Here is a 26,119-nt window from a genome sequence, read left to right as displayed (position 1 = left end):
CACTGATACATTGACAATGCTCTAAGATCAACTGCACAAATCAATGGAACAGATGGTGCAAAAACAAACATTATAAAAAACAAAAAGTAGAGTATAATTTAACCCCTTAAAGCCTGTTGTATCATACTTTTATGATACCTCTATCTAATCAATATGATCATAAATGACCAAAAGAAACCATCTGGATACAATCTTAAAAATGCTAAAAATGCCTTCAAGTGGATTATCAGATACCAAAAACACCTAATGTATCAAATGAGATACAAAAATATTTATGTTCAATTTTATGGAAAATTGGATTTTTTGGATTTCAGTAGAAAGTGAAATAAACATTTGAGTTCCAAAACATTAGAATTTTCTGGCCATAGTTTGTGTTTTCAGGCTTTAAGGGGTTAAAACAAGGGTAACAGTTTTAGTGGGCCCTAATTACCTAGTATTTTTATATTAAGTGTAATTATCAAGTAATTTCTCAGGAGTAAGGTGGTAATTATCTAGTAATAAGATTGCACATTACCAAGTAATAACTCTGTAATACTGAGAAAGTATTTACCTAATAATAATTTATTAATTGTCAAGAAATCCTCGATGTATAAATATCTTGTATGCTTTGGCAATTCTCTGGTAATTAGATTGTATTTTACCCTGACCCTTGTAATATTGAAGCATTTCTCTGGTAACTGGGTAATATCTCATCAAGTAATTTCTTAGTAAAAAGCTGATAAATTTCCATACAAGTCAATAATTACCCAGTAAAGTGAGGCCAGGGTTCTCCTGCCTATCAGAAAGAACTCCTATTCTACTGTAATCCAAAAAGCAGACAATGTGTTGGACTTGGCTGCAACATTGTTGATTTTAAGGTGACATCAATGAACTGCTCCTCTTCTGCAGCGTTGCATTGCCCCGCCCCCCTGTCATGATACCACGCACCCCTGGAGGGACCATGGCCCACTTTGGGATCCACTGGAACAAGTGTCATCAAACCTGTAATAGTTTGTGTGAGGAATCTTGGAATGATTTACATGATTATGATTATGTTATGGAGCAAAAATGAATTTACACATTTTCTGTATCATTCTAGTTTAATATAACTCCTCTAACATTGAGGGTTTGATCCTAAAATGCTCCAAAATGTTTGCTTCTCTTCCCAGCTTAGTGGTTTTCCATCCCCCACAATAAATGCAAACCGCTGTAGTTTGAACATAAACCACAGTTTATTGTTAAAATTGCTGTTTGTTGTCTTTAAGACTTTGTATTTCTGTCACTCATAGGCACGCTTATTTAGAGGATTACATCGCCATCTAGTGGCTGAAGTGATGGCTGACAAGCTTTTGTAACACACCTTTGCATGAGAATGAAAGTACCAGGTGATATCAAATATGTGGAGGAAGAAAGACAGAGACAAAAAAGAGAAAGATTATAGCAATTTTTAATAAGCTTTTACATGTGCCTTGTGGCATTCATTTTTGATTTCACATGTTTATACTGTCATGTAGACCTGTTCCTATTATTGATTATGGTTTCTGATTTTGACTGTTCCATGTATGGCACAATCAGGCTTTTATTTAACATTTACATTTATGTTAAGGCTCTTATTCAAGTTTGGCTTTATAGATGCTTTCTAATCATTTCATGTTGTTAACATGGGCTAATTTCCCCAAATTTATTTTCCCTACCTGTTGTTGTATAGTAGTATGTTGTGTTAGGTTATGATTTCTTCTGTTTTGATTTTTAAAACATTCAGTGATCAGACATCCAATTAAACATTTATTAGAAAAAAAACACAATTTCACAATATATATGCCATTATTTCTTTTCTTCACATCTTAAGTGAGTCCTGAAGAACTCCTGGACTCTCCTCCACATGTCAACCTCAGCCAATGCATGGGACCGAGGCTCGCCCCCCCACAGGATCCGTTGACCCCAAAGCCCATGATAACTGGACGGGCAGTACGGTCCATAAGGTGGCTCCAGGTAATGCCCCGCTTTAGGGTAACACACACTCTCAAAGTTGTCCTTCCCATGATGCTTCAGTCTCTCCACTAACATGTCCATACAGGTCTTACTGTCCCAGTTCAGATCTTCCTCTGAGGTCAGAAAGAGGAACTTTCCCTTTGCTTTTTCAACAGGAATCAGAGTCGCCTTGTTCTCCTCCAGTTTTGGATTATTCATAGCATATTTGCCAATGCTAGCCCCTGATTCGGTGGGAATTATCCTGCCTGTATCGAACAGTAAAGCAGGGTGGAGCAGGCTCTTCTTATAGTGGAGAGGAAAGATTGTATTTGAACAGTGGCCGTTAATCCACACTGTAGCCTCAACTCCTGAGAGGTAAGTCGAAGCTGAAAGAGCCAGGTCACCACTTTTAGAAAGAGATATGATACCGACTCCTTTACCGCCCACCTGTGGAAGAAAATACAGGCATTTAGCTGCTTTTAAATTAATTTAAAACTGCCCATCTTGGCACCCTCTCAAAGCAGCACTTCTCATCTTTTTGCTGATCTTGTTCTTAATATAATTTATGTTCATTTAACCTTCTATTATAATACACACTATGAATATTTGCCATAGAAACTGGTCAAGAAAAATGGCTGATGCTGCATCTTTGTTCAGTGACTACCTCATAGCAGCAAGAGACATTAAAACCAACTACAATGAAATAATCAGCCTTTTCGCTACTGGTCTTGAATGCTTTTGCAGCTCAAACAAAGGCATCAGGCATATTTATTTTAGTCTGTTTTATAACCAGCGAACATCTCCTCCAAGATTCTTCAACAAATATTTTTAAAATACCAAACTTTTATGCATAAACCAAAATAACACAACCTATTCAATCTATCTTTTACAGAAATAAAATGAAATTCTGCATTTTAAGTTTTTTAAATAAAAAATTACGCTGTGGGAGCAAGTTTAATTCCAATAACTCACCTTGTCTTGTTTTCTCAAAAACTCTATTGCTTCTTCAAAATAATCCAGATTGATTTCTTTAATGTCTTTTGGCATGTCTTCATGGCCGTACAGCGCTACAGTCAGGACAACATATCCTTTGTTGGCCAGCAGAGAGGCTCTTTTCTCTGACAAACCTCCACCGAAAGTGTACAGATCTAACACAGCAGGGAAAGGACCTGGTCCTGAAGAAAAGACAGACAAAATACAACAATTTTATGACACAAAACAGGGAAAAATAATGTAGAAAAGCACAGAGATCATTTAGAATATCAGTGGTAAAAAGTAAGAAATGCTTCTTGCTTGAGAAACAAGCAAGAATGAGAGTTTGAACGATAACAATAAAAGTAATTAAACTAAAAATGTGATACACTGTCACCTTAAAAGTCACACATTATGTAAAATACACTTTTCTGGCTTTTCTAGCAAAAATATGGCCTGTCCATAATCCCCCCAGAAATCAGAAAAATTCCCCACCCCACCCCCTCTCTTTCTTCACCTTTCAGTCCAGGGTGTACCCCACCTCTCGCCCAATGACAGCTGGGATAGGCTCCAGCAAGGACAGTTGCCCCATTGAATGACCCATCGAGCTATGACTGAAGCCCGACTTAGCTGAGCACATGTATGTTCAGACAGATATGGACCTACCTGGAGGAGTAAACATGACTCCACGTATATTCCCATGTTTGACAGGAAGCCTGCTGACCCCGTCTCCAATCAGAAGTCTCTCATTGGTCTCCTCTGCGAGCGTCCTGCCCTCCTCTTCATGAACAGAAAACTTGACCACATGAGGGTTTAATGCGTTGTTCTTTTGAAACCTCTTGTGCAAACTGTCTGCTTTCATGGACCAGAGCAGACCCATTGGTTCAACTCCGACGTAGCTCCCACTGAGTGAGGGGTCTTTGTCCAGGTGGACCTCTCCACTCCCATCAGCTTTGTAGGTCGCAGAGGAGCTGAAGACCATCCCCCTCTCATCGGTGGCTCTGGCCTTCATGGTGACCACTTGTTTGGACCTTAACCCGGCCACCTTCACCTGGATGGGCTCATCAAACAAACATCTGGCATTTGGCAGCAGCCTTAGTCTCACCTGAGAGGCCATCTTGTCCTAAAGTAAAGATCCTTTCCTTAAGAGCTCAGACTTCAATCTGTATAAAAGATGAAAAATAAGAAGAATAAACAAATAAAGGTGGTTAAGGTAGGTTATATAATCCCATCACTTCATATAATTCTCATCAACAAAATTTAACCCATAGTTAGGTTTAACCATTGGATGCTGGTGAGCTAAAAAAAAAAGGAGCAGGCCATCAAGAGGAAGCTCGGCTTTGAGTTTACAAAGTCTGACAGTAGAGAATCTGAGAGACACCTAAATAAACAAAAAAGGTTGCAGTCATTATTATTCTAGTTCACATTGTTGTTTTTTTACTTTGAGGAGGGGGTGACCTTTCTGGATAACTCAGCTCCCCTTATGAACACTGAAAAAACCCTTATGTTAGGACCCACCTAACCACTTTAGAAGAAACTCTCTTTGACATCTTATGCTTTAAATCACCTAACATGCCATGTAGTTGGCAGTTTTCATGTCTGGGTCTGTCTGTATCCGAAGGAGGAAGAACCTTTTGTGAGTATTCCAGAGATCTTGAGGAAAAGCCAAATGCAGGCTGAAGATTCCCAACAAGAAGAGTTGAAACTTGTGACTGCTGGAGTCTCAGCAACACCCTGGAGAGCCTGCCAGTTTACACCATTGCAATAGGAAGGGACTCTGTTCTCAAAGTTTTATCATTTTTGCCTTTAATTTCATTTTTAGGCTGCAAGATTCCTGAATGAGGATGAGTGTGGCAGCACATTTTCACAGCACATATGACACAAATATGCTTTGATAGTTCAGTCTTGTTATGGTTAAGATATCTACTTAAAAACAACATATTATAAAGACAAATACAGTAATTATGGCCATGAATTTCTAATGTAATGGCAAGTATAGCTCTGTATATCCTGCTTACGTGCACAGAAATATACAGGTGACAGGACAGCTTATTATCAGGCTAAAGTTTCCATGTTAGTAGTTTTAAAAAATGGTTGTAATAATTTCCAAAATGTACAGCATGATTTTATCCAATGAAATATTCTACTTGAACAAATACGTGTTTGTGTTTACAGTCTATCAAGACAACAATTTAATTTCTTATTTATCCATATGAAAACTGCAAAAAAAACAAGTGTTAGCAATGTGGCAAACTATCACAAACAACACCATGAGCCAGCCTGATCTAAGCTGTAGTGGCTCAGTTAACACTGCTGCAACTGTCACATGTGACGATCTAAGACAGTCTTCAGGTGAAGGTCTTTAAGCCATACCTACTGTAGAATCAGATCGAAGGCTGGTGAGGGGCCCTTCAGTTACTGTGGTCCTTCTCTCTGGAACTAACTCCCTGCAGACCTGCGGCCTGTTGCACCAGCCACGCGTAAGTTCTGCCTTGAGCTATGATACAAACTCTACACTAAACCCTACATTGACACTAGTTTAATTCTAACTTAAGTTGTGTCATTGTTCAGTTGCAGCACGGAGACCTGGGGTTGATCTTTGCTAGTAGAGATTTACGTCCAACCCAACCAAAATATTGTTGCAGGTATGACGTTTTCTCTCACTTTAACCAACCACTGAAAAGCATTTTTTACCCCCAGTGTTCGCTACAGGTGCCAACAGCTACAAATAACTTATGCTAACTGCTCTTAATCCTCAAACTGCTTCCAGTGTGGATGAAAAATATGACAAGGCATTTTGCATATATGAGTACTGAAGCCTAAACCTAGAGCCAGTATAAAATAACAACACTGATACTGAGTGGTGAAATCGATAATAATAACAAAAGATAATCTCATAGTGGACAGCAGAGATTATCTGCTCATGGAAAACAGTGTTTCTGATCATGGAGAACGCAGTGCTAACATAAAATTGCCAGTAAAATCCAAATCCTCTGGCTGGTTATCCTGTTCCTCAGAGCTATCACTGACAGACATATTCTACGGAGGACTTTAAACCTAGTAGGAAGTAGGTGTAAGATTTAAGTCATAACTTAAGCCAATGTTGAAACTATCTCAGCTGGTGCAATAATTTAAATGTTAGGAGAGTTTTCGAACTAGGCAACATTTGAACTTACACACAGCTGGTGCAACCCATAGATGAGGTCTATCACCACTGTGTCTTTATTTAAAACTAAACTTAAAACCTCTCTATTCACCAAAGCATATAAATACTGTATCTGTGTGTGTTTATGTGGTCCTTGTGTTGTTGCATGCCATTTTTATATTACTTTCCACTGTTGAATTTCTGTCTTGTTTCTGATGTAACCTTTCTCAAAGTGTATTTTTATGATAGTAACAATAATTGTTGATGTTTTTAAACCTACAGTGTAAAGAGCATTGAGCTTTCCTGTAATGAAATGTGCTCTACAAATAAAATTGCTAGCTTGCTAATGTTTTGTCTGAGCAGGACTTAAGGGAAGGAGATGAATAAGTTAAATTCTTGAAAAAACAACTGAAATTTACCCGTTAACACTGTGCATAAATTTCCATGGACGTACACCTACTTAAAGACTTCTGTACATTATGGACTTTTTTGTCGCTATTTTTCCTCCACCAGCTGAGACCAATTATTTTGTCCAGCTGAAGTTGGAAATTGCTAGTTGTGAGTCATTCACATCATCCTGAACACCCTCTGAGGTCAGAGCTCCCCTAAGAAACTACGAAGAACTTAAGTCACCACTTGCTCAAAATCTAATATGCCTGCAAGAACAGTGACTAAAAGCTGTATTTTATTTTTATTTATTAGCATTTTAATATTGTTTTGTGTAATTAAACCTGTCTTCCTAGGGTAAGTTGTATCTGTTGTTAAAAAAATTAATGGGTATGTTGCAGTCATCTGCATATCATAACAACATGAGCTAAAGGCTGAACAGCAGCCAGTATCATTGGTCCATAAAGCGCGACCAACTGTTAACAGCTTCCGACCCATTTTAGGTCGAGCCCCACCCGACGAGAACCACGGATCTGCACGATTTTAGTTGCAAGTAAAAAAATAAATAAATAAAAGCAATGATCTGCGCAATATTGGGAGCATGAAACTTCTATTCATGCTGTGGTATTGGGACCTGTGTCCTATCAAAGTTTAAATTCTGTTACAACAACCCCTCCGTGACCTTTGCTCTACTTTCAGCGTTTCATTTGGTTTCTCGTGCTCTCGTGTTGAGCCAGGGCAACATTAACATGTTTGCACCGTAACGTCAGGTAATGGTAACTGAAACTGATTTTACTGAATAAGTAGACTCTCTGATTTAGCCTAACTGATTTATTTCAGTGTCACACACGTCACTGTACATCTCTTTCCGTTTTCATCATCTGTTGTTGCCAAAACCACAGGCACGTTCTGGTCAAAGTCGTCAGTTAACACGGTCACTCTTTAAACCATTACACCTGCCTAAGGGCTGCTTAGTATGTCAAATGTGAAGTTTTTTGACCAGTTGTGTCGCTCACCTCTGTGCAGCATGACACCTCCAGATATGTAGACGTTGTTGTGTCCCGGTTTAACGTTAGTCCTAGCGGGCTTTTGAAGCTTCCACGTTGTTTTCATTTGGTACAACGCTTAAATTTTCAGTCGCAAACCTGCTCTGCAGTAAAATGTATAAAAGAATGTATGGAAGACCTCATCCTTTCGTTTGTTTTCTAAGGTTGGTAAAAAGCTTCTGAGTGCACGACTGACACCTACTGTTCTGGAGGAAGAACCATAAAGATAGAGCAACTTAGAAAGGAAAATAACTGGCAGTATACAAAATTTTAAAATCTAAAACTGTTAATTTCCATTTATGTCCCGGCTACATTGGAATGGATTGCAAAAAATTAACTACAGTATAGTGCTTGCTTTTACTCCTTGCTACATACTTGAATCTTTATCCCTGTAAATTAAGCACAAACCTACATCTAAATAATTAGTTTATTAACTTATAAATAATCGTATGAACCACTGACAGTTTCTTAATGGTTTGTAATGCATGTTATAGTTTTATTAATAGTGAATCCATTATTCATTTAGTGTGAAAGTAAATTTACTATAGTCATTTATGATCAAGAAAAATGTTAAGGATAAGATGAATGTGTAAAACAATCAACAAACCTTTCAAGAGGGTTTATAAATTGCATTAATGTAGGTATACACAGTAGAAATATCACCTTATAGATCAGTGCTTCCCAAGTTGTGGGCCGGGGCCGTCTGATAGGCAGGTACCCTTGGTGTCATGAGAGGTCATTTACAAAATTAAAAATCATAGAAATAGTGAGGGGAAAAAAAAAATTTTTAAATGATAATAACATATCTGGTTACATGTTGCTATTTTAAGACTAAAAAGAACCAAAACACAGCCAGATGTTTTTAGTCATGTCATCTTTTCATTATGTATTCAAAGTTGTCATGGTTTGACTGGTGTTAGATTAACTGGTTCCCCCCTGGTTAAACATTTGATTCACTTCCTGATTTTAAAAATTTAGCTGTTTTTGGAAAGATTAATGCTGCTCGGGAAGAGTTTGCAGGCCCACAACATACAAATACATTAGAAAAGAAAAATTAAGTGACTGCAGACTCCTGATTAAAACAAAGTAAACTGCAGTGGCTCATTAACTGTACTTTGTGACCCCATAACACTTTGTGAATACTAAAAAAATGCATTCAAATTCACTTTTCCTGAAACAAAAATATGATAAATCAAAAGTAAATATTTGAGTCTCATGTTTTGGTTGTACAAGGGTTTTTGGTGGGCCCCAGAAGATGTCCAGGTCTCAAATGAGGCCATACCAAGCTGAAGTTTAGGAAAGGCTGTTCTAGATTGTCATGGTCTCAATGATCATACTTCTTACTGCAGCACAGACAGATCCACAGTTTACTCATATTCACATTTAATAGCTTATTGTATTCACAGAAGAACAATTTAGACTAGTACAACAAATCTTTAGACATTAGAAAACTCCCTCTTTTTCAAATTTATAACCACAGACTCTACACTCAACATGTTTTTAGATACATTTTCCTGACATTCTTTTTCATTCTGGCACAACTTTTGATTGTCTAGTAATCACAACATAAGCTTATAACTCAACATAATAAAAGTGAAGTTAGGCAATATAAAGTTGTCCCTTTGCTTGTCAACTGTAATTTTGTACCCTGTAGTTCAGCATTATGAGAGTGTTTTTCTTTTTTGCAGCAGAAGACATGATAAGACAAGAAACTGGAGCTATGGTTGACAGAGGAGTATGCTATTGTTACAGGAGTGGTACAGTTTGCACAAGGGTTACTGATTAGATGGATAATCAGGTAGCAGAAGCTTTACATAGCATGAATATACAGAACATAAAAATAACTGGCCCTCTTAATGATATGGAAAGCAGTAATGTTCAAGCAGAGCAAAAGCCAACAACACTCAAGTCCTCTAAGTGAATAATTCAGCACATTTTGAACACAGACCAAGTGAACAAGCCAAAAAAATAGAGCTCAGACGCAATGTGCTGATTAATATCAGTGTCTTGGTGACTAAATCTATCATTGTGTCACAACTATATAAAAAAAGAGTAAGTCAAACATTCAATGGGTTTGTTGTTCTTAGCTTTGTGGTCACACAAATGGAACTTGGCAATACTCACTTCTTGGCTAATGCTCGACTGAACACGCATGTTAAGGTATAGCTATGACCACTCTGTGTAACACTGTGAAAAGTTTAGCCTAGAAGTCTATCATAGCAAAGTCCAACCTAGGAAATAAGACCAACTTTATTCACACCCAGCTGGTGTGTTCAGCTCTCATTAGACTTATTCATACGTGAGGACCACATGTAAAGCTGATATATCAGTGTTTGTCAACGCCAACAGCGCTTTGTAGCAAGAGTTGAATTTAAAAGTTGAATTTAAAACCAGACTTTCCAAACAGATGGAAAGACTATGGGGTCTATACTTCAAAGAAATGGAAACCCAGTCAGCTTTGGGCTCTCTGCCTCTGGCAGGATCAGTCCTACAAATAGCTCACTTGCATCAGAACAGAGGAAAAGGTTGGGGTAGTAGGGAAAGCAGTGCGAGGATGGACAGGGGGAGACATGGGTGAAGAAACAGTTTGTTTTGGCCTAAGAGACTGGCACTAAAGTGCATCATCTTTAAGAAATTCACTTTAAAATTCATATTAAACTTTTAATGTGATTTGAAATAGTGATTTATATAAAAGTTCTTTTCATGCATATTTGTCATAAGTGAAATTAGCAAATCACCTTCAGTATAAAGACTATCAAAACTTTTGATTCGACTGTTAAATAAGTAACAAGGCCTGGCACAGGTAACTGCAGTTAATTGGCTTCTTTGCACTGGCTAAAATCTTCAGCCTCTCGTGTTGCTAACTGCTTTCTCATCAACCTCCTCAGCTTTCTCTCTCTCCTCTTCTATCTATAACTTGGCTGTTGCCTCTGCAGCATTGCAGCTCAGATTGGCTCTGAAAAACTCCTGGATCTTCTGCCACATATGAACTTCAGCAGCCGCATGAATCCTGGGCTCACCCCCCCACAAGACTGTCCTTCGCACAACCCCATGAAAGCTGGAGGGACAGTAGGGCCCATAAGGCGGCTCCAGATAATGCCCTGCTCCAGGGTAACATATACACTCAAAGTTGTCCTTCCCATGATGCTTCAGTCTCTCCACCATCATGTCCACATAACCCTTGCTGTCCCAGTTCAGGTCGTCCTCTGCAGACACAAAGAGAAAACGCCCCTCTGCTTTTTCAACAGGGATCTGGGTGGCTTTGTTCTCCTCTGTGCGGGGATCATGAACTCCATACTTTATAATGCAGGCTCCTGACTCGTGGGGGATTATCTTGTGAAAATCAAACATTAATGGAGGCAGGACCTGCTTCTTCTTATAGTACAGAGGGAATATTGTGTTTGCAGAGTGGCCGTTGATCCATACAATAGCCTTCACACCTGACAGGTAAGAAGCCACTGAAGCAGCAAGGTCTCCACTTTTTGAAAGGGAAATCACACCGACACCATCACTGCCCACCTGTGGAAAAAGAACAAACATTTAGCTGCTCAGACAGCTGCTTTAGCCATACCATGAAGAACATAAATGAGTAAACAGAGTTTAAGCCAGTGTGAGCTTAAACATTTTGCAACAAAACTCTAAGAAATCCTATTAAAAAAAATAACACTTGCAGATTAAAAAAAACTTACAACACAAGTACTAAAAAGGAGTTGAAAAATTCTGTACTGTTTAAGATAACTCACCTTATCATGGTTTCTTAAAAACTCTATTGCTTCCTCGAAATAATCCAAATGCATCTCTGTGATATTCGTTGGCATGTCATCGTGGCCATACAGCGCTATAGTAAGGACAACAAATCCTCGGTTTGCCAGAAGAGAAGCTCTTTTCTCCGACAGACCTCCACCAGAAGTGTACAGATCCAAAACAGCAGGAAAACAACCTTCACCTGGAACAAGACATGAATTCAGACTGAATTAATTTAAAATAATTTATTGCAAGAGTGGCACACAGATTACATTCCTGCTACAGCAGCACAAGCCTTGCACTTTGCTTAAAGTCGAGTTTATCCAAACTTACAAAAGTATTTACTTCTTAACGGCATTAAAAATGTTTTGTTGCTAATTAAACCTCATATAATTTCAGCTTTCATTTTCCAATAGAGCCATTCCTGCAAGCTCGCTCAGACAGGCAACTTGAGCTGCACTGGTTTTACTCTCCTGATAACCACCTGATAAACATACTTCTCTTCTGCTCTGCTATTTCTATTTCTGGCCTACATCAGTGCTTCCTTCCAACTTTCAACTTAGCCACCAATGCCAGCATCCACCTGCTCAAATATTGTGTCATCAGGCTTGAAATTTCAGCGTGGAAAAAAATTGTGAAGAGTGATGAGGCCAGAGCCTATGTGATAAATTAAAATGAAGTTTTTCTGCCAAATAAACATTTGATAATGACTAAAATCACAGAAGAGACACAAACCAACCTGGAGGAATAAACAGGACTCCGCGAATATTTCCCTGTTTGACAGGGATCCTGCTGACTCTGTCTCCTATCAGAAGTCTCTCATTGGTTGCCTCTGCCAGCATCCTGCCTTCCTCTTCCTCCTCATGAACAGAAAACTTCACCACATGGGGATTCAGTGAATTTACTTTTATGAACCTTCTGTGTAAAGTCTCAGGCCTCATGGACCACAGCAGACCCATGGGTTCAACTCCAGTGTAGCTCCCACTGATGGCAGGATCTCTGTCTAGATGGATCTCTCCATTTCCATCAGCCCTGTAGGTTGCAGAGGAAGTGAACACCACCCCCTTGTCATCACTCGATCTGGCTCTCATAGTGACCACCTGTCTGGACTTCAGGCCGGCCACCTTCACCTGGATGGGATCATCAAACAGACATCTGGCACTCGGCAGCAGCCTTATTCTGACTTGAGAGGACATCTCTTCTGATGGTGAGGCTCCTTAATTTATGACCTCAACTTTGAAACTGTAGGACAGAACCAAAAAGACTTATATATTAAGTCATTAATATCTAATCATTATGTGATTTACTTTTCTGCACCAAGCTTTGCCTGGGTTCAACTGCAGCCAAAGGTGGAAAAACTTGGAAGATAATGGTTTAAAGAGGGTTTTACCTGCTGTCTGGTATTAGCAAGTTTGTTTGTTTTTTTTGCAAAAATCCTTCCTTCGTTGTGTTTATATTTGCATGTCTTGCTGAAAATTAAAAAGCATAAAATAATCATTCTCTTCAATACAGCAATTCATTTTGAAATTGTTTAGCATTATTGTTAATTTGGCAAATATTGTGTTCTTTATAAAATAGAATGATTTAATGCTTGTTTGTTTAGAAATACATAAATGAGGAACTTAAAAATAAACTCATAATAAGATTATTTTACCAACTTGTACAACCCTAGTTTTTTTAAATTATTATTATTAATTTGAGTAATGACAGACCGAAAACATTTTTGATTTGACAGTACTGGTGGAGTGACGTATTTTGATCAACTTAACAGATTTAATCGAAAAACCTGATTGGACTAGAGGTATTTCATTGTTCTGATAAAGAATGCAACTTTTAACAATATGTATCACTCCGCCTCATCAAGACGTTTGAAATATTGTAAGTTAATGTAAAAGCAGACGACGTTTGTCCTGATTAATTTACTTCTATAATACCAAAACAGAACCTTGTTGAACTTGCTTTATGTTTAAATACACTAATAACGCTCAAACTGATCTGCGGTAACAATAGTTACAAAAACAAAAGAGTGAACGTGAGAGTTAATTTCGGGGTTGCCTAGAAACAGGTGGGTGTCAGTTACACTGTGGAACTACTTGAATCGGCGAAGTGACAACGTATAAAATCCTATAATTGGTTTCGTCTTCTGTCACAATATGGCGGTTAAACTTTTAAACAAAAAGCAGGGCGAGATGGTCAGGGTACCATTGGACAGTTCGTTTTCCTGTGATTACATGCTGAAAATCACTTCCTACTACTTATTCCGTTGCAAATCCCAGAGAGGCACGCGCACAGGAATGAACCGTTGGACAGTTCCCTGTCATTTGTTTGACCTCGCGCTCGTCACTAATCAGTCATGAAACACGATAAGAAAGTGCTTTGTTTTAGAAGGAATTAATGACATTTGTTTTCAGGGTTAATCTCCCGTGGTAATGGAGAAAAGTTTGTTGGCAGACCTCAGTGTTTCCCTCTGTTTGCCTGGTTCGAACTATACTTCCTGTCCAGTGACGTTACTTACTTCAAGGAGAGGGATTCTTGCCGTCTTCTCTGTTTTCAGGTAGGTTTCGGATAAAGAGGTTTTCTTGTTAGTTCCCCTAAAAGGCGACGTCGACCCAAAATAGGTCTCCGCTGTTTGTGAATTTCAACAACAATAAAAACTATTCCTCTTCTTTTGGGTGTAAGATGGGTGGGCGAACAGTTCCGGGTACTTTACCGTCACCCAGTGGTTAGGAGTGGGAACCCATTCCTACTATTCTATGATTTATTTAACCTACAAAATATAATTTTAGAGAAAGCAGAACCGAAGTTCAAAATGAAGAACCAGATATATTAACAAAAAGGGCAAGCAGATAAATGGATGGGTAGGACATAGAGGTAGGCTTCTTTGTGTTAAAGGTAAAGGAATAATAAAAATTTGACCTGGGCTTTTGGAATGAAACAACACAACAGTAAAATAACGATATTAAAGGCTAAAAACAGCCGTACTCTTGTATTGATAACCCATAATATCTCATTTGGCCTTGATATTAATCATCAAGCTGGATGGGGGCAAATGTTGCTCCAAAACCTTTATTTACTTTTCATCATAGTGATAGTGCCTTTCCAGATGTGTAAGCTGCCCACACCATAGGCACTACAGCAACCCCATATCATCAGAGATGCTTTATAACTGTACGCTGACAACAAGCTGGATGGCCCCTCTTGACCACATCTGTGTTTCCAAAAAGAATTGTAATTGTGATTCATCTGGCCACAGAACTCTCAGTCCATTTTAAATGAGCGCTGGTGTTTCTAGATGGAGCCCACATATGGCTTCTTCTTTGCATGATACAGCTTGAACTTACATTTGTGGATGACATGGTGAACTGTGTGATTTCTGAAAGAGTGCTTGAGCCCATGCAGTGATTTCCAGTAGAGAATCATGCCTGTTTTAATGCAGTGTCACCTGAGGGACAGATGATCACAAGCAGCTGATATTGACCTTTGGCCTTGTCCCTTGCACACAGAGCTTTTACTAGATTCTCTGATTTTTTTTTTTTTTTTTTTTTTTTTTTGATGATATCCTGTAAGATCTTTTCAATTTGAATTTTATTTCAAATCATGTCTGCACAGAAGAGAAGCCACTAATTCATGTTTGCTTTATATATTACAAAAAATAGACCCCGGAAAGAGTAAAGATGTGTATGTTCATCTTACACACCAAAAAAAGAAAACACCAAAGCCGTTATTCTTGGTGAGTGAGAAAAAAAAAAAAAGGTTGGGAATCTGTTTTAAAATGAAACTGATTTAAATCTGCTCTTTTCTCTACTATAACAGTATTTTTATCTATAATTTGGCTTCAGAATTTGTCACTTCACATCACAGATTGGCTTTGAAAAACTTCTGGATCTTCATCCACAGGTGGACCTCAGCTGCTGCGTGGGACTTGGGCTCACCCCCCCACAGGACTGGTTTACCCACAAGCCCATGAAAACTTGAGGGGCAGTATGGCCCGTAAGGCGGCTCCAGGTAATGCCCTGCTCCAGCGTAACACACACTCTCAAAATTATCCCTCCCATGAAGCTTCAGTCTCTCCACCATCATGTCCATGTACATCTTACTGTCCCAGTTCAGGTCATCCTCTGCAGCCACAAAGAGAAAGCGTCCCTTAGCTTTTTCGATTGGGACCAGGGTGGCCTTGTTCTGCTCTAGGAGGGGATCAAGAGTAGCATACTTGGTGTTACAAGCTCCTGACTCCAGGTGAATGATCTTTGTAACATCGAACATTAATGCAGGAAGAATCTGGCTCTTCTTGTAGTAGAGGGGCAGAGCTGTGTTGGCAGAGCAGCCATTGATCCACACCGTGGCCTCAACACCTGGCAGGTAAGAAGCAGCTGAAAGTGCAAGATCTCCACTTTTTGAAAGTGATATCACACCCACTCCTTTACTGCCAACCTGAGACAAAAAGACAAGCTTTTTTTAAGCTTTTTTTATCCAGTGTTTTGTTACACAACACACTTTTGGTGAAGTTATATACTGTATCTCCTCCACTGGTAAACTCACCTTATCCTGCTTTTTTAAAAACGCTATTGCTTCTTCAAAATAATCCAAATGGACCTCAGTGATTTTTCTTGGCATGTCGTCATGGCCATACAGCGCTACAGTCAGGACAACAAATCCTCGACTGGCGAGCAGAGCGGCTCTTTTCTCTGACAGACCTCCACCAAAAGTGTACAGATCCAAAACAGCAGGGAAAGAGCCTTCACCTGGACCAGAAAACACGATTACTGAGTGTAAAAGTCTTGGAATTTATAGAGTAAAACATAAGAAACACAGTAATGCATTTAGTTTTATCAGCTCTGAAGGACAATCTCAGAGCATGACTTATCAACCAACCTGGGGGGATAAAAAGAACTCCACGTATGTCCCCCTCTTTCACAGGGATCCTGCTGACTCCATCTCCAATCAGCAGTCTCTCATTGGTCTCCTCTGCTAACATCCTGCCCTCCTCATCCTCATGAACAGAGAACTTCACCACATGAGGGTTTAGTGCATTTGTTTTTATGAACCTTTTGTGCAAAGTCTCAGGTGTCATAGACCACAGCAGACCCATTGGCTCGACTCCAGTGTAGCTCCCGCTGAGTGAGGGGTCTTTGCTCAAGTCAATCTCTCCATTTTCATCTGCGCTATAGGTCGCTGATGAGCTGAAGACCATCCCCCTCTCATCGGTGGTTTTGGCTCTCATGGTGACCACCTCTCTGGACTTCAGCCCAGCCACCTTCACCTGGACAGGCTCATCAAACAAACACCTGGAGCTCGGCAGCAGACTCAGTCTCACCTGAGAGGACATCTCTTCTAAAGTTCTAATTTTGTTTAGACCTGAAAAAAAAATTTACAGTTACCAAGATTCTTAAAGTCAGAAAATAGGATCTCTTTTGAAGTAAACTCAGTCTTAGAACCACTTTTTTTGGTAATAAAGTTTCTGTCACAAATTTAATTCATATGCTGATGACAATGTTATTTGATGCACTGCTCCTACATAGCATCAGGCTTTAAATCAGTGATCATCAACTGGCGGCCCAGTGGCTTCATCAGGTCCCCATGCCTTCCCATCAGGCCCCAGAACGTAATCAAATTCAAAATTTGTGCACTAGAGGAAAAATGTTGGGGAATTTTTAAATTTATTTTCATTCTTTTTTCTTTAAAATAAACTCCCTATAAATATTGAAACGACTCCAAAAACAACTGAGATTGAAACAACGTTATCACGAATGACTTTGTGTTGAATTTATTTTTCAGAAATCCACCTATAAGCCATAATTAGCAAATATAATGCATGTTATATACGTATTTATCAGTTCATTCTTGATAAAAAAAAAAAAAACTGGCCCTTATTATGGAAACTTTTGGATTGAGGTGTTTTGGGAGTGCAATTTTCCTTCTTTTGCTAAAATATCTCAGTCGCCCCCTTGTGGCTGGCTGCGATATAGGGACTGATCTCGCTGTTGGAGCCTAAAAATTGCATACATTTGAAAGAAAATACAAAATACATAATGAAAAATATACTAACTAGACCATTAAAAAAATTCTTCAGTTTATTTGGAAGTTCAGCCCCCAAAGTGCCTGTTTAGGAAAACACTGGCCCTTGTACAAATGTAGTTGATGACCACTTCTCTAAATGATTACAATAATAATAATTTATTTATATAGCACATTTAAATACAAGTGTTTACAAAGTGCTTTGACATGTGCAGAGAAAACAGAAGAACAAAACCCAACAAAAGACAAACAAGCAACATCAGCAGAACCCAAACAGTTAAAAAAAACAATCAAGATAACAAGCCAACAAAAACATAAGGCATCAGGAACCCAGATGTCATGAGATACAAGAGATCACAGGATATCAGCACAGACGTTCCAAAGTCAAGGAGCCCCGAAGGAAAACGCTCAATCACCTTTGGTTTTAAGTTTCGACTTTGGGACTTTGGGACTGTGTGTTTTGGGTTGCCCATGCAACCTATGAATGGCAACCAGTTGAGAGCTACTGTTTCAAAGTTTCAGTCACATTAAAACCATTGTTTGTGCAACCACAAAGATGTCACATTTTAATAACAAACTTTCCAAAATTTTACAAACATAAATGCAGAAATGACAAAGAAACTTTCTCTCCAAGTGTCATGTTTTCATATCTGCATTATTATTTATTATGTATAATGTATTTTCTCCTCTTTCCTTTAAAGAAATGCTCAACAGAATTAAATTTACTTACTTTAAATTGAAGGAATATTCTCTACACCCTTACTCCCGTCCTTTTGATATATCACGTCCTGTTTGCATGGCACACTCAAGCTAGATTGTAACTCAGATACTTTGACCTTTACCCTCTAGAAAGCTGTTTGAAAAGAAAAGCTGCGATTGGATACCGTACAGTTTAACAGTCACATGCTTTATCTCAGGGACTCTGTGTGAAGGAAAGAGAGAGGAAAGAGTTGCCTTTGGAACGTCATGGACAGGGCTGGGACAAACCACAGCTGATCACTTTATTAGGTACGCCTGTTCAATCGCACATTAACACTATAAGTAGCCAACCTCATGGCAGCAACCAAAGCATTTAGGCATGTAGACCTGGTCAAGAGTACCTGATTAGATATCTGTGTTAATAACTGGCTGCTGAATGTGAAAGAAGACAAAGGATGACACAAGGTTGAAGTTGAGCATTATTGTGATTTAATTCACTATGTCTTATATCACAAAGAAAGTCTTTAAAAATGCAGACTAGAATTTCTGTATATAAACTGTACACAAAAAGCAAGGCACTATACATTCAGATTCATCAAAGCTGCTGATTTTGTCTCGTAAAAGTCAAAGGTTTAAAATTACAACTCTTATATCTCAGTGAGTCAGAGTCGCTTCAGCAGATGAACAAAGTCGAGCAACACGACCCTGTGACGGCATCGAGACACAATTTTTCTCACAACATCTGACGGGACAGGGTTTGTTTTTACATAAATACAAAGTCACAAACGCACCTACACACATTTACACAAATAAACATCACACACACAAACATTATATACAACCGCACACGCATACATACACACCCATAGCATGGCACTCCGACACAAAGCGTCCTAGTGTGCACATTTTTGTTAGCAAGTCCATGATTTCAGTGACTGGAGGAGACTCCAAATACACAAAAACACCTCTTAAATACCAAAGCGAGGCATTTTTACCTTCTTTTATGATGTTTGGATTTAACTTTGTAATGATAAAGATGAAAGGTGAAACATGACTATAAGCAAGGCGAGGGCATCTCCGGTCTCATCCTCTGTGTTTCTTCTCTTTAATTTATATCCAAAATATCCATTAAAACAGGTTAAAGTGACTCTTTCTGCATCTCCATCCTAACAGTCCATGTTTTATTCACTTCACAAACCATCTTTGTTAGAAAACTTGCTTAAAACAGTCCTTTGGCCTTCTTTAAGTTCACTTGCTTCCAACCTGGCAAACGTTCGTATTCCTCTCTCTTCATGTCCAAAGCTTTCTGCAAAAAGAAACAAGAGAACCATGCAGAGCTAGTTAATCTGGAGGAAAATTTTGAGATCATCTGACACAGTCTTTAACTTTGAAAGAGTATTTAATAGGAGGTGACCTGATGTGATTGGTTGGTGTGGCTACTATGGACTATACCAGTGGTTCCCAACCTTTTACTTTGGAGCCATCCAACAAAAGCTGAGCCTCGCAAGACCAACACAAATAACAGTGAGACATTGCTGTCAAAACGCAACATCAGCTTTGACTTTTTTCATTGATAAAATCCTTAAAGAACATGCCCATGTGCACTTGATCTTACCAAATGATATTTGAATCAACTATTCACCATGATTTTTTAACCATTATTGTAGTTTTATTTGCTTAAATTTAATTTGATAACCTCAGACATAGCCCTGAAATCTTTAGGGGTTGGACCCTGGATCAGGAACCAATGGGCTACACAGACCCAGCATTATTTTTTTCTCTGTTTAGCTGCTTTCCTTTAAAATGTGGTAATTTGTGCAAGTTTTTTTTTTTTAGCTTTTATATTCATCAGCCTTTAATACATGTTCCTGAATGTCAAGGGTACAAGCTCAGCAAATATGACATGGACAGGTTTTTTTTAAACACTAAAGTCTTATTTTCTTGTACCCTTGCAAAGCAGATAGATTAGCCAGATTTTTGTCATCAGGTAAACCTATCTTCTATCTTGCAAAGCTCCAGTCTGAAATTATTGTGCCAGGTTTTAAATATCAGGCCAAATCTGGCAATTCAGTTTATTTTAAGAGAACGAGGTGGTAGCTATGGTGTGCTTTAGTTGTACTGGAAGACAATAGCAATGGCTGCCATTGGTATAGCGATAAGCTCAGATGTAGCAAAAATAATACTGAAAATACTTAATATATATTATATATATAATACACTGAAAGTTTTATCAGAACTGAACCACATTTCTTCTCAAAAATGAGCAAAGACGAGCACTGAAAGCTTTTCATGGCATAAAAGATGTCTACGCTCTTCTTCAAACCTGCTTCAGCAATAATTACAGGTAGGATTTTGTTGTACTGTGAGCAGGTACACATTAGGTTCCCCTACTGTAGTGATTAGCTTGGATGTAGCTACATTATATTGCCAAAAGTATTTGCTCACCTGCCTTGACTCACATATGAACTTCAGTGACATCCCATTCTTAATCCATAGCATTTAATATGACGTCAGTCCACCCTTTGCAACTGTAACAGCTTCAACTCTTCTGGGAAGGCTTTCCACAAGGTTTAGGAGTGTTTTTATGGGAGTTTTTGGCCATTCTTCCAGAAGTGCATTTGTGAGGTCACACACTGATGTTGGACGAGAAGGCCTGGCTCTCAGTCTCCGCTCTAATTCATCCCAAAGGTGTTCTAGGGTCATCAGTGTGTGACCTCACAAATGCGCTTCTGGAAGAATGGTCAGAAATTCCCATAAGCACACTGCCGTACCAAGCTGGAATTCACTGAGCTCCTGAGAGTGACCCATTCTTTCACAAATGTTTGTAGAAACAGTCTGCATGCCTAGGTGCTTGATTTTATACACCTGTGGCCATGGAAGTGATTGGAACACCTGATATCAATGATTTGGATATGTGAGTGAATACTTTTGGCAATATAGTGTATAATATAGTGGAAGTTTTATCCAAAATGAGCCACACTCATTATTTAAACAAGAGCAAAACTCCTCTTGCTAGGTAAGATGTTTTTGCACTTCTACTGACTAGCCTAACTTTAATCCACCATCAAAATCCACAGTATACCTGAGTTTTGCAATCCTACTACCTCTTTTTGTCCTTTTCTCTGATTGGCCTGTAATGAAAGTGACAAACAGAAAGTTTATGCAATCACTTTCAGAGATTTTTTTTTTTTTAAGTCCTGCCCTTCCGAAACGCAATGTATAATCTATTATGTATATTATATATCTATATAGCAATCAATTGCATGAATATATTATGTATTAATATACCCATACAGTTGATATATGAAACAGTCTATCTGGTGTGTCAGATTAGCAAGGTCTACAATGTGTCTCATTAAAGATTGCCCTAATGATTTTATAGTGATGGAGGCCAATTTGAAGTTATTTATTTTGTTGATTATAGTCCTATTTACATTATTATAAGATGCAAGTATGATAAGCTACAGATAGGGATAAAACAATACTCCACAATACTATTAAAAAAAATACCAGAAAAAAAAATTTAGTGTTATTATTGTAGGAAAATTTATAAAAGAGTAATTCATCAAAAAAATCCACTTCAGTCTCCACTCTTTCTAATTTAAAACACTGCCAAAAACAATTTTAACTGCCACATGTATGGTAATACAAGCTATCGATACATCCCTAGATATAAAGCAAGATACTTTGCAATGCACATCCAACCTCTTCTAATATAATCGCTTCAGGCATTTTTATGAGGACACAGAGATATCCTTTGTACTTTTTAGGAACACACTAGTAGAGGAAGTAAAGTACCCTTAGCTTGAGACAGTACAAATTATAAAATAAAAGCATAACTAACAGTTTCTTAAGAATATCTCTGAGCTTAATCATTAGCCTTAACTGGGTTTTTTACACAACTAAAGAAGCTAAACTTGAACTCCTGAAAAGTGTAAATGCTGCCACATTTACTAGTGATCATCAGACATCAGTCATTTTTTAAATGCACTCCTACATATTTCTTCATATAGAATATGTTAAACATAGTAACTGAAATTCAGCAAGTATTGCCATTTAAACAATGATCATTTGATAATGATCATTGTCTAATTACTTCAGGTGTTTCCTCTATCTTGTATTAAAGTGCACCACTAACCTTTAAGAGGACACAGAAACCCTGTGAACACACTGAACTCTTCAAATGTTAATTCTTTTATAACACACTTGTTAAATGATAACTGCTGGATGTTCTGTGATCCAGCAGACATGTCAGGTTAATAATTATCTGATCCTCTGTGGGTTGTTATTGTGCACAAAAACACAAGGCAAACCATTAAAGGTTTAGTTTTCAGTGTTCTCATGCCTCCATTTTGTGCTCCGCAGGCAGACAGTGAGTCAGACTGCAGTGTAGCTGATGGTGAATCATGAGTGCGTTTATTTGAACTGAGAGGAGAGACTCTCAGGTGTGTGTGTGTTCATGTGTGTAGTGAAGAGCAGCAGCAGTACAGAGGTGAACAGGAGTGCTGTGTTGTAAAAGGTGTTGAATAGAAACCTTTAAAGAGGAGAAGAAGAAGGAAAAAAACAACAGCTGCACAATTTAACATCCCAATTATCACTGAAGTGTAAATTTCTGATTAAACAGCTGATTTACAGGCTCAGCTGTTAACTTACTAGGGAGGTGTGTTAAAAGCTGTTGATTCTCAGATTTTCACAGAGTGTTTTATGAGAGCCAATCCTGCTGGTGGAAAAAGCTCATGAAATATAAAATCATAGTATTAAAGATAAGGAACTTTTATCGACTGACTAAGGCTGTAAGCAATCAAATGATAAGAGGTCAATAAAATCCACAATGGTTTCATTAGTGCATGATGGTAAAAGCTTGATACTAATGCATTAAACCAAAAACTCACAGACAGCTCAGTGGAGGAGTCAAAAGGAATCGGCACCTTGTGAAATCAAACTTGCTCGCTTTTTTTTGTTCTCTTTAGAATGTTTTCTTTCCCATCCATGGCAAGTTCTTATTTTTTCATGGTTTTCATGGTTAAGCTGTTATATGTTCCAGTCTACAATAAGTTCCTTGTTTTGTTCACAATAAAAGCAGGGTTTTATCCTAACAGGAAGTGAAGTGCACATAACTTAAGGCAGTAGAATTTAAGGTTGTACAAACTTTCAACACTTCAAACCATGTGCTTTGAACAAAGCAATATCTGTCACTTTTATGTTCAATAGTATAGAAAGTATCAAAGGTTAGAAGAAAAAACACATGTATGTTTGTATTTCAACCCAAAGATGTCATGAGTGGATGGAAACAGAGACAACGTGCAGCCATTGGAGATCAAATGACATCAAGTGCCAGTGTCCTGTTCCTAAAACAGAGCACTGATACAGAGAGAGAAGATGTTATTTCCTGATTGTTTCACAGCGATTACGCTCCAAGGAAGTCAGAAACATGCCAACACCTCTGCACAGACATGAGTGAGATTTAGGATTTTGTTTCACTAAAGCTGAAGACTCTTTCTGCCAACTGTGTGCCTTTCTCTGCTTTGACTTGATCACGGCCTCTACCCTCCTGAATGTGCAGATTTCTGAAGGGGTTTGCGACCTATTATCACGTATATTGGCCAAACCCATTCTATTCTCACCAAATATTCTTCTGCTTAATGCCAGCTCTGATTTAGAGCTTTAAATTGAACTGAAACATGTCCTTTTGGCTGGCCTCGCCACTGCCAAAAGACTTACAGCCTGTAGATGGAAACCTCCTCTTAAGGCTTTACTATGAACAACTTCATCACTTTTTCACTCCATCCATGGGGTCCTTGGGGTGGGTGAGTGTTTGGGACAGGAGAGGTAGTGGGTGTGGGTGGGATGTGGTGCATTTTATTTTACTTCTAATGTAGATATTTGTATTGTGATGATCAAGAACAGAGACAGTCCTGTCTTGGTTTTGCTTGCCGTTTCCGTTGGCCTGCCTTCCATCTATTCTTTGTTCGATATTACTGCACATGTGTGCAAACAACCCTTCTCATCTGTATATTGGTATCTAATGTGAAAAACACTACATTTATCCTTATTGGGAACTTTCATGAAAATCATATAAAATTGATTACAAAAACAGACAATGGAAATGTTTGCACTAATCTGATTTATAAAGTCACTGTTCATATTGTCAATTTAGACTCAAAATTTGCTTTAAAGGCAAAATAATTGAATTTAAAAATTAAAAATGTGAACATTTTCAGCAATGAATCACAAAATCTGAAGAAATGATGCTTTGATAGCCCTTATTTGACATATACATAATGGTGCTGCCATTTACAGTTTTGCATTCTATATTTATTTTAAATTGCTAAAGTTAACAATGAACTCATCTGTGAGTTTCTTTGTCTTTTTTCCCCAGCAGGTATGGGATCTAAGTTTGGACTGTCCAATCATATCTGTGTGAAGAAGCTGCAGTGTTCAAAATCTTTTGTGACTGCAGCTGATAAGAAAAGACCTGACTGTTTCGTCCACCAGAGCGATCAGGACGATCTCTTCTGATGTAATTGTGCAGCTGAGCGAGAAATCTTCCCCATCAACCACCACCACAGAGGAGACAGGAGTTAAACAGGAGATAGTCAGCGGTTTTAAAACCACAGAAGGGAAAAACAAAGTGCTGGCGTGCTGGAGAGAAGGAGAGACTCTCTGAATCGCATGAGATGCTCTTCTTACCTGAATCCACCTACAACTTTGTCTGTGAAGTGAGAGTTGGATGGAGTTAGGATGGATGATATGAACAGGGCTAAAAATAACTACATTTAAAAATCTGGTCTTTCTCTATGTGTTTCAAACATCCAGAGTGGAAGTATGACTTTGTATTTTACTCAGTGTTGTCTGCTTGAATGCTGGAAATGTCCTTTAAAAGTCTGATTTCAGGAGAAACTCATGTTAATCCATCCTAAAGAACAGAAACTGGGCAGCAATGTCTGTCATGTAACTGACCTCAAAGTCCTGGTCTGACAGGTAGATCTCCAGCCGCAGCGGGTCAACTCCCTCAGGCAGTGGCCGGGCCTGCAGCTGTTCCAGAGGAAAGGTGTTCTGACAAAGCCGAGCCAACACATCCTCCACTAGGATAATCTGATTGCACACCTCAGCCTCCTGCAGCCAAAACAAACAGAGGTACATCAAGTTCTTTATAATGACAGTGGGGGTATGGATACCAAGCTTACACAAACTGCAGCATTTATATATTATATAAGTAAGAAGACAGGAAAGAGGCTGAGTGTAAAACTAAAGATTAGAAGAATTTTGATGTTTTCTACAGGGGAATTAAGCCTGGGAGTAGACTAGACAGAAGTAAGAAAAGATAAACTAAGAAAATGACAATAAAAATGCATGCATGTGTGTTGCAGACCCTCTCTGTGATCTCTGCCACATCCTCTCTGTGCTCCCAGCTTGGGAACATGTTAGTGAAAGTGAGTGGCTCCAGACCGGCGTGGATAAGGTACGATTTCAGAGGTTTCTTCTCATTCTTCTCTGCAAGAAAAAATCATCACAATGATTAGGACCTAACTGCACAAGAGTTAACAATATTTCTAAAATATTTACTACAAACTGGCAATCAAAATATTAAAATTAAATTTAAAAGTCAGGTTTAATAACTAAAAGAAAGGATATAGGTTCTTTGCAGATTATGTCGCAGACCAGCACAGAACACCAATGGAGGGTGAGATGTGATTTCTGCATTGAGAAACGCTACCAAAAAAGTCATGTTTTGAGCTGTTTATGACTATGCTAAGCATTCAAAGTGCGGAAATAAAAACATTCTTAATTCCTAAGCTACTTTTGTGTCTCGAAAGTAGTGAAATATTCAGGCAAAAGAAAAAAAGTAAAAAAAAAAAAAAAAAAAAAAAAAAGCCTCCTTCTAAAGCCCAGAAAAATGGTGCCAGAGAACGCTCATGTATTGACCCTTTTGTCTCAGTACAGTTCTGCAATGGTTTAGCACATTAAACTCTGATCCTGCCCGTATTTCTTCAGCTGATGTTTCTCCACTCTTGACCATTGTAAAGGGAAATCTGTCTTTTTTAAGAGACCCAGATCATTTGTCTCAGCTCAGTAGAGCTGGTAGTTTGGCTCCCAAACAGCTATTTATTTGGTAACAGTTTGGCTTCTTAAATGCGGATTAAATAACGACAAAGAATGG

General features: G+C 38.5%; 4 protein-coding genes and 1 long non-coding RNA gene across 16 annotated transcripts in view; 1 reads left to right on the top strand and 4 right to left on the bottom strand.

The window, feature by feature from the left end:
• Window positions 1-1,456: 1,456 nt before the first annotated feature.
• LOC121520363 (acyl-coenzyme A thioesterase 2, mitochondrial-like) lies at window positions 1,457-7,646 on the bottom strand. Its single transcript, XM_041803768.1, has 4 exons — window positions 7,471-7,646; window positions 3,589-4,085; window positions 2,923-3,125; window positions 1,457-2,397 (listed from the first exon to the last, which is right to left on the bottom strand). The coding sequence occupies exons 2-4, from the start codon at window positions 4,037-4,039 to the stop codon at window positions 1,804-1,806; spliced, it is 1,248 nt and encodes a 415-aa protein (XP_041659702.1). The 5' UTR covers window positions 4,040-4,085; window positions 7,471-7,646; the 3' UTR covers window positions 1,457-1,803.
• A 532-nt stretch (window positions 7,647-8,178) lies between these two features.
• Window positions 8,179-14,086, bottom strand: LOC121519809 (acyl-coenzyme A thioesterase 1-like). Its single transcript, XM_041802786.1, has 4 exons — window positions 13,760-14,086; window positions 11,984-12,486; window positions 11,244-11,446; window positions 8,179-11,019 (listed from the first exon to the last, which is right to left on the bottom strand). The coding sequence occupies exons 2-4, from the start codon at window positions 12,438-12,440 to the stop codon at window positions 10,411-10,413; spliced, it is 1,269 nt and encodes a 422-aa protein (XP_041658720.1). The 5' UTR covers window positions 12,441-12,486; window positions 13,760-14,086; the 3' UTR covers window positions 8,179-10,410.
• On the top strand, window positions 12,729-16,516 carry LOC121519811. Of its 2 annotated transcripts, none has more exons than XR_005992742.1 (3): window positions 12,729-13,798; window positions 15,142-15,249; window positions 16,413-16,516. It is a non-coding gene; the product is annotated as an uncharacterized LOC121519811 (long non-coding RNA). The 2 variants fall into 2 exon arrangements; XR_005992741.1 differs by lacking the exon at window positions 16,413-16,516 and adding an exon at window positions 15,350-15,480.
• On the bottom strand, window positions 14,991-18,275 carry LOC121519810 (acyl-coenzyme A thioesterase 1-like). Of its 2 annotated transcripts, XM_041802789.1 has the most exons (4): window positions 17,990-18,275; window positions 16,117-16,599; window positions 15,784-15,986; window positions 14,991-15,675 (listed from the first exon to the last, which is right to left on the bottom strand). In XM_041802789.1, the coding sequence occupies exons 2-4, from the start codon at window positions 16,568-16,570 to the stop codon at window positions 15,100-15,102; spliced, it is 1,233 nt and encodes a 410-aa protein (XP_041658723.1). In that variant the 5' UTR covers window positions 16,571-16,599; window positions 17,990-18,275; the 3' UTR covers window positions 14,991-15,099. The 2 variants fall into 2 exon arrangements, with proteins under 2 accessions (XP_041658723.1, XP_041658722.1); XM_041802788.1 differs by having other exon boundaries at window positions 16,117-18,275.
• A 149-nt stretch (window positions 18,276-18,424) lies between these two features.
• The window catches only part of LOC121519808 (supervillin-like), an 89,135-nt gene continuing 81,440 nt past the window's right edge, over window positions 18,425-26,119 (bottom strand). For 9 of the 10 annotated variants that reach the window (XM_041802784.1, XM_041802775.1, XM_041802781.1 and 6 more), the window contains 3 exons: window positions 25,331-25,452; window positions 24,919-25,074; window positions 18,425-19,264 (listed from right to left, as the gene is read on the bottom strand). In XM_041802784.1, the coding sequence (XP_041658718.1) occupies window positions 19,178-19,264; window positions 24,919-25,074; window positions 25,331-25,452 (365 nt within the window). In that variant the 3' untranslated portion in view covers window positions 18,425-19,177. Of the gene's footprint in view, window positions 19,265-24,648; window positions 24,671-24,918; window positions 25,075-25,330; window positions 25,453-26,119 lie in introns of all 10 variants that reach the window. The other variant, XM_041802780.1, reaches the window with a different exon arrangement.

Source organism: Cheilinus undulatus, linkage group 13 (assembly GCF_018320785.1).
Source record: "Cheilinus undulatus linkage group 13, ASM1832078v1, whole genome shotgun sequence".
NCBI classification, from domain to species: Eukaryota; Metazoa; Chordata; class Actinopteri; order Labriformes; family Labridae; genus Cheilinus; species Cheilinus undulatus.
This window is presented reverse-complemented; position numbering and strand designations above follow the sequence as displayed.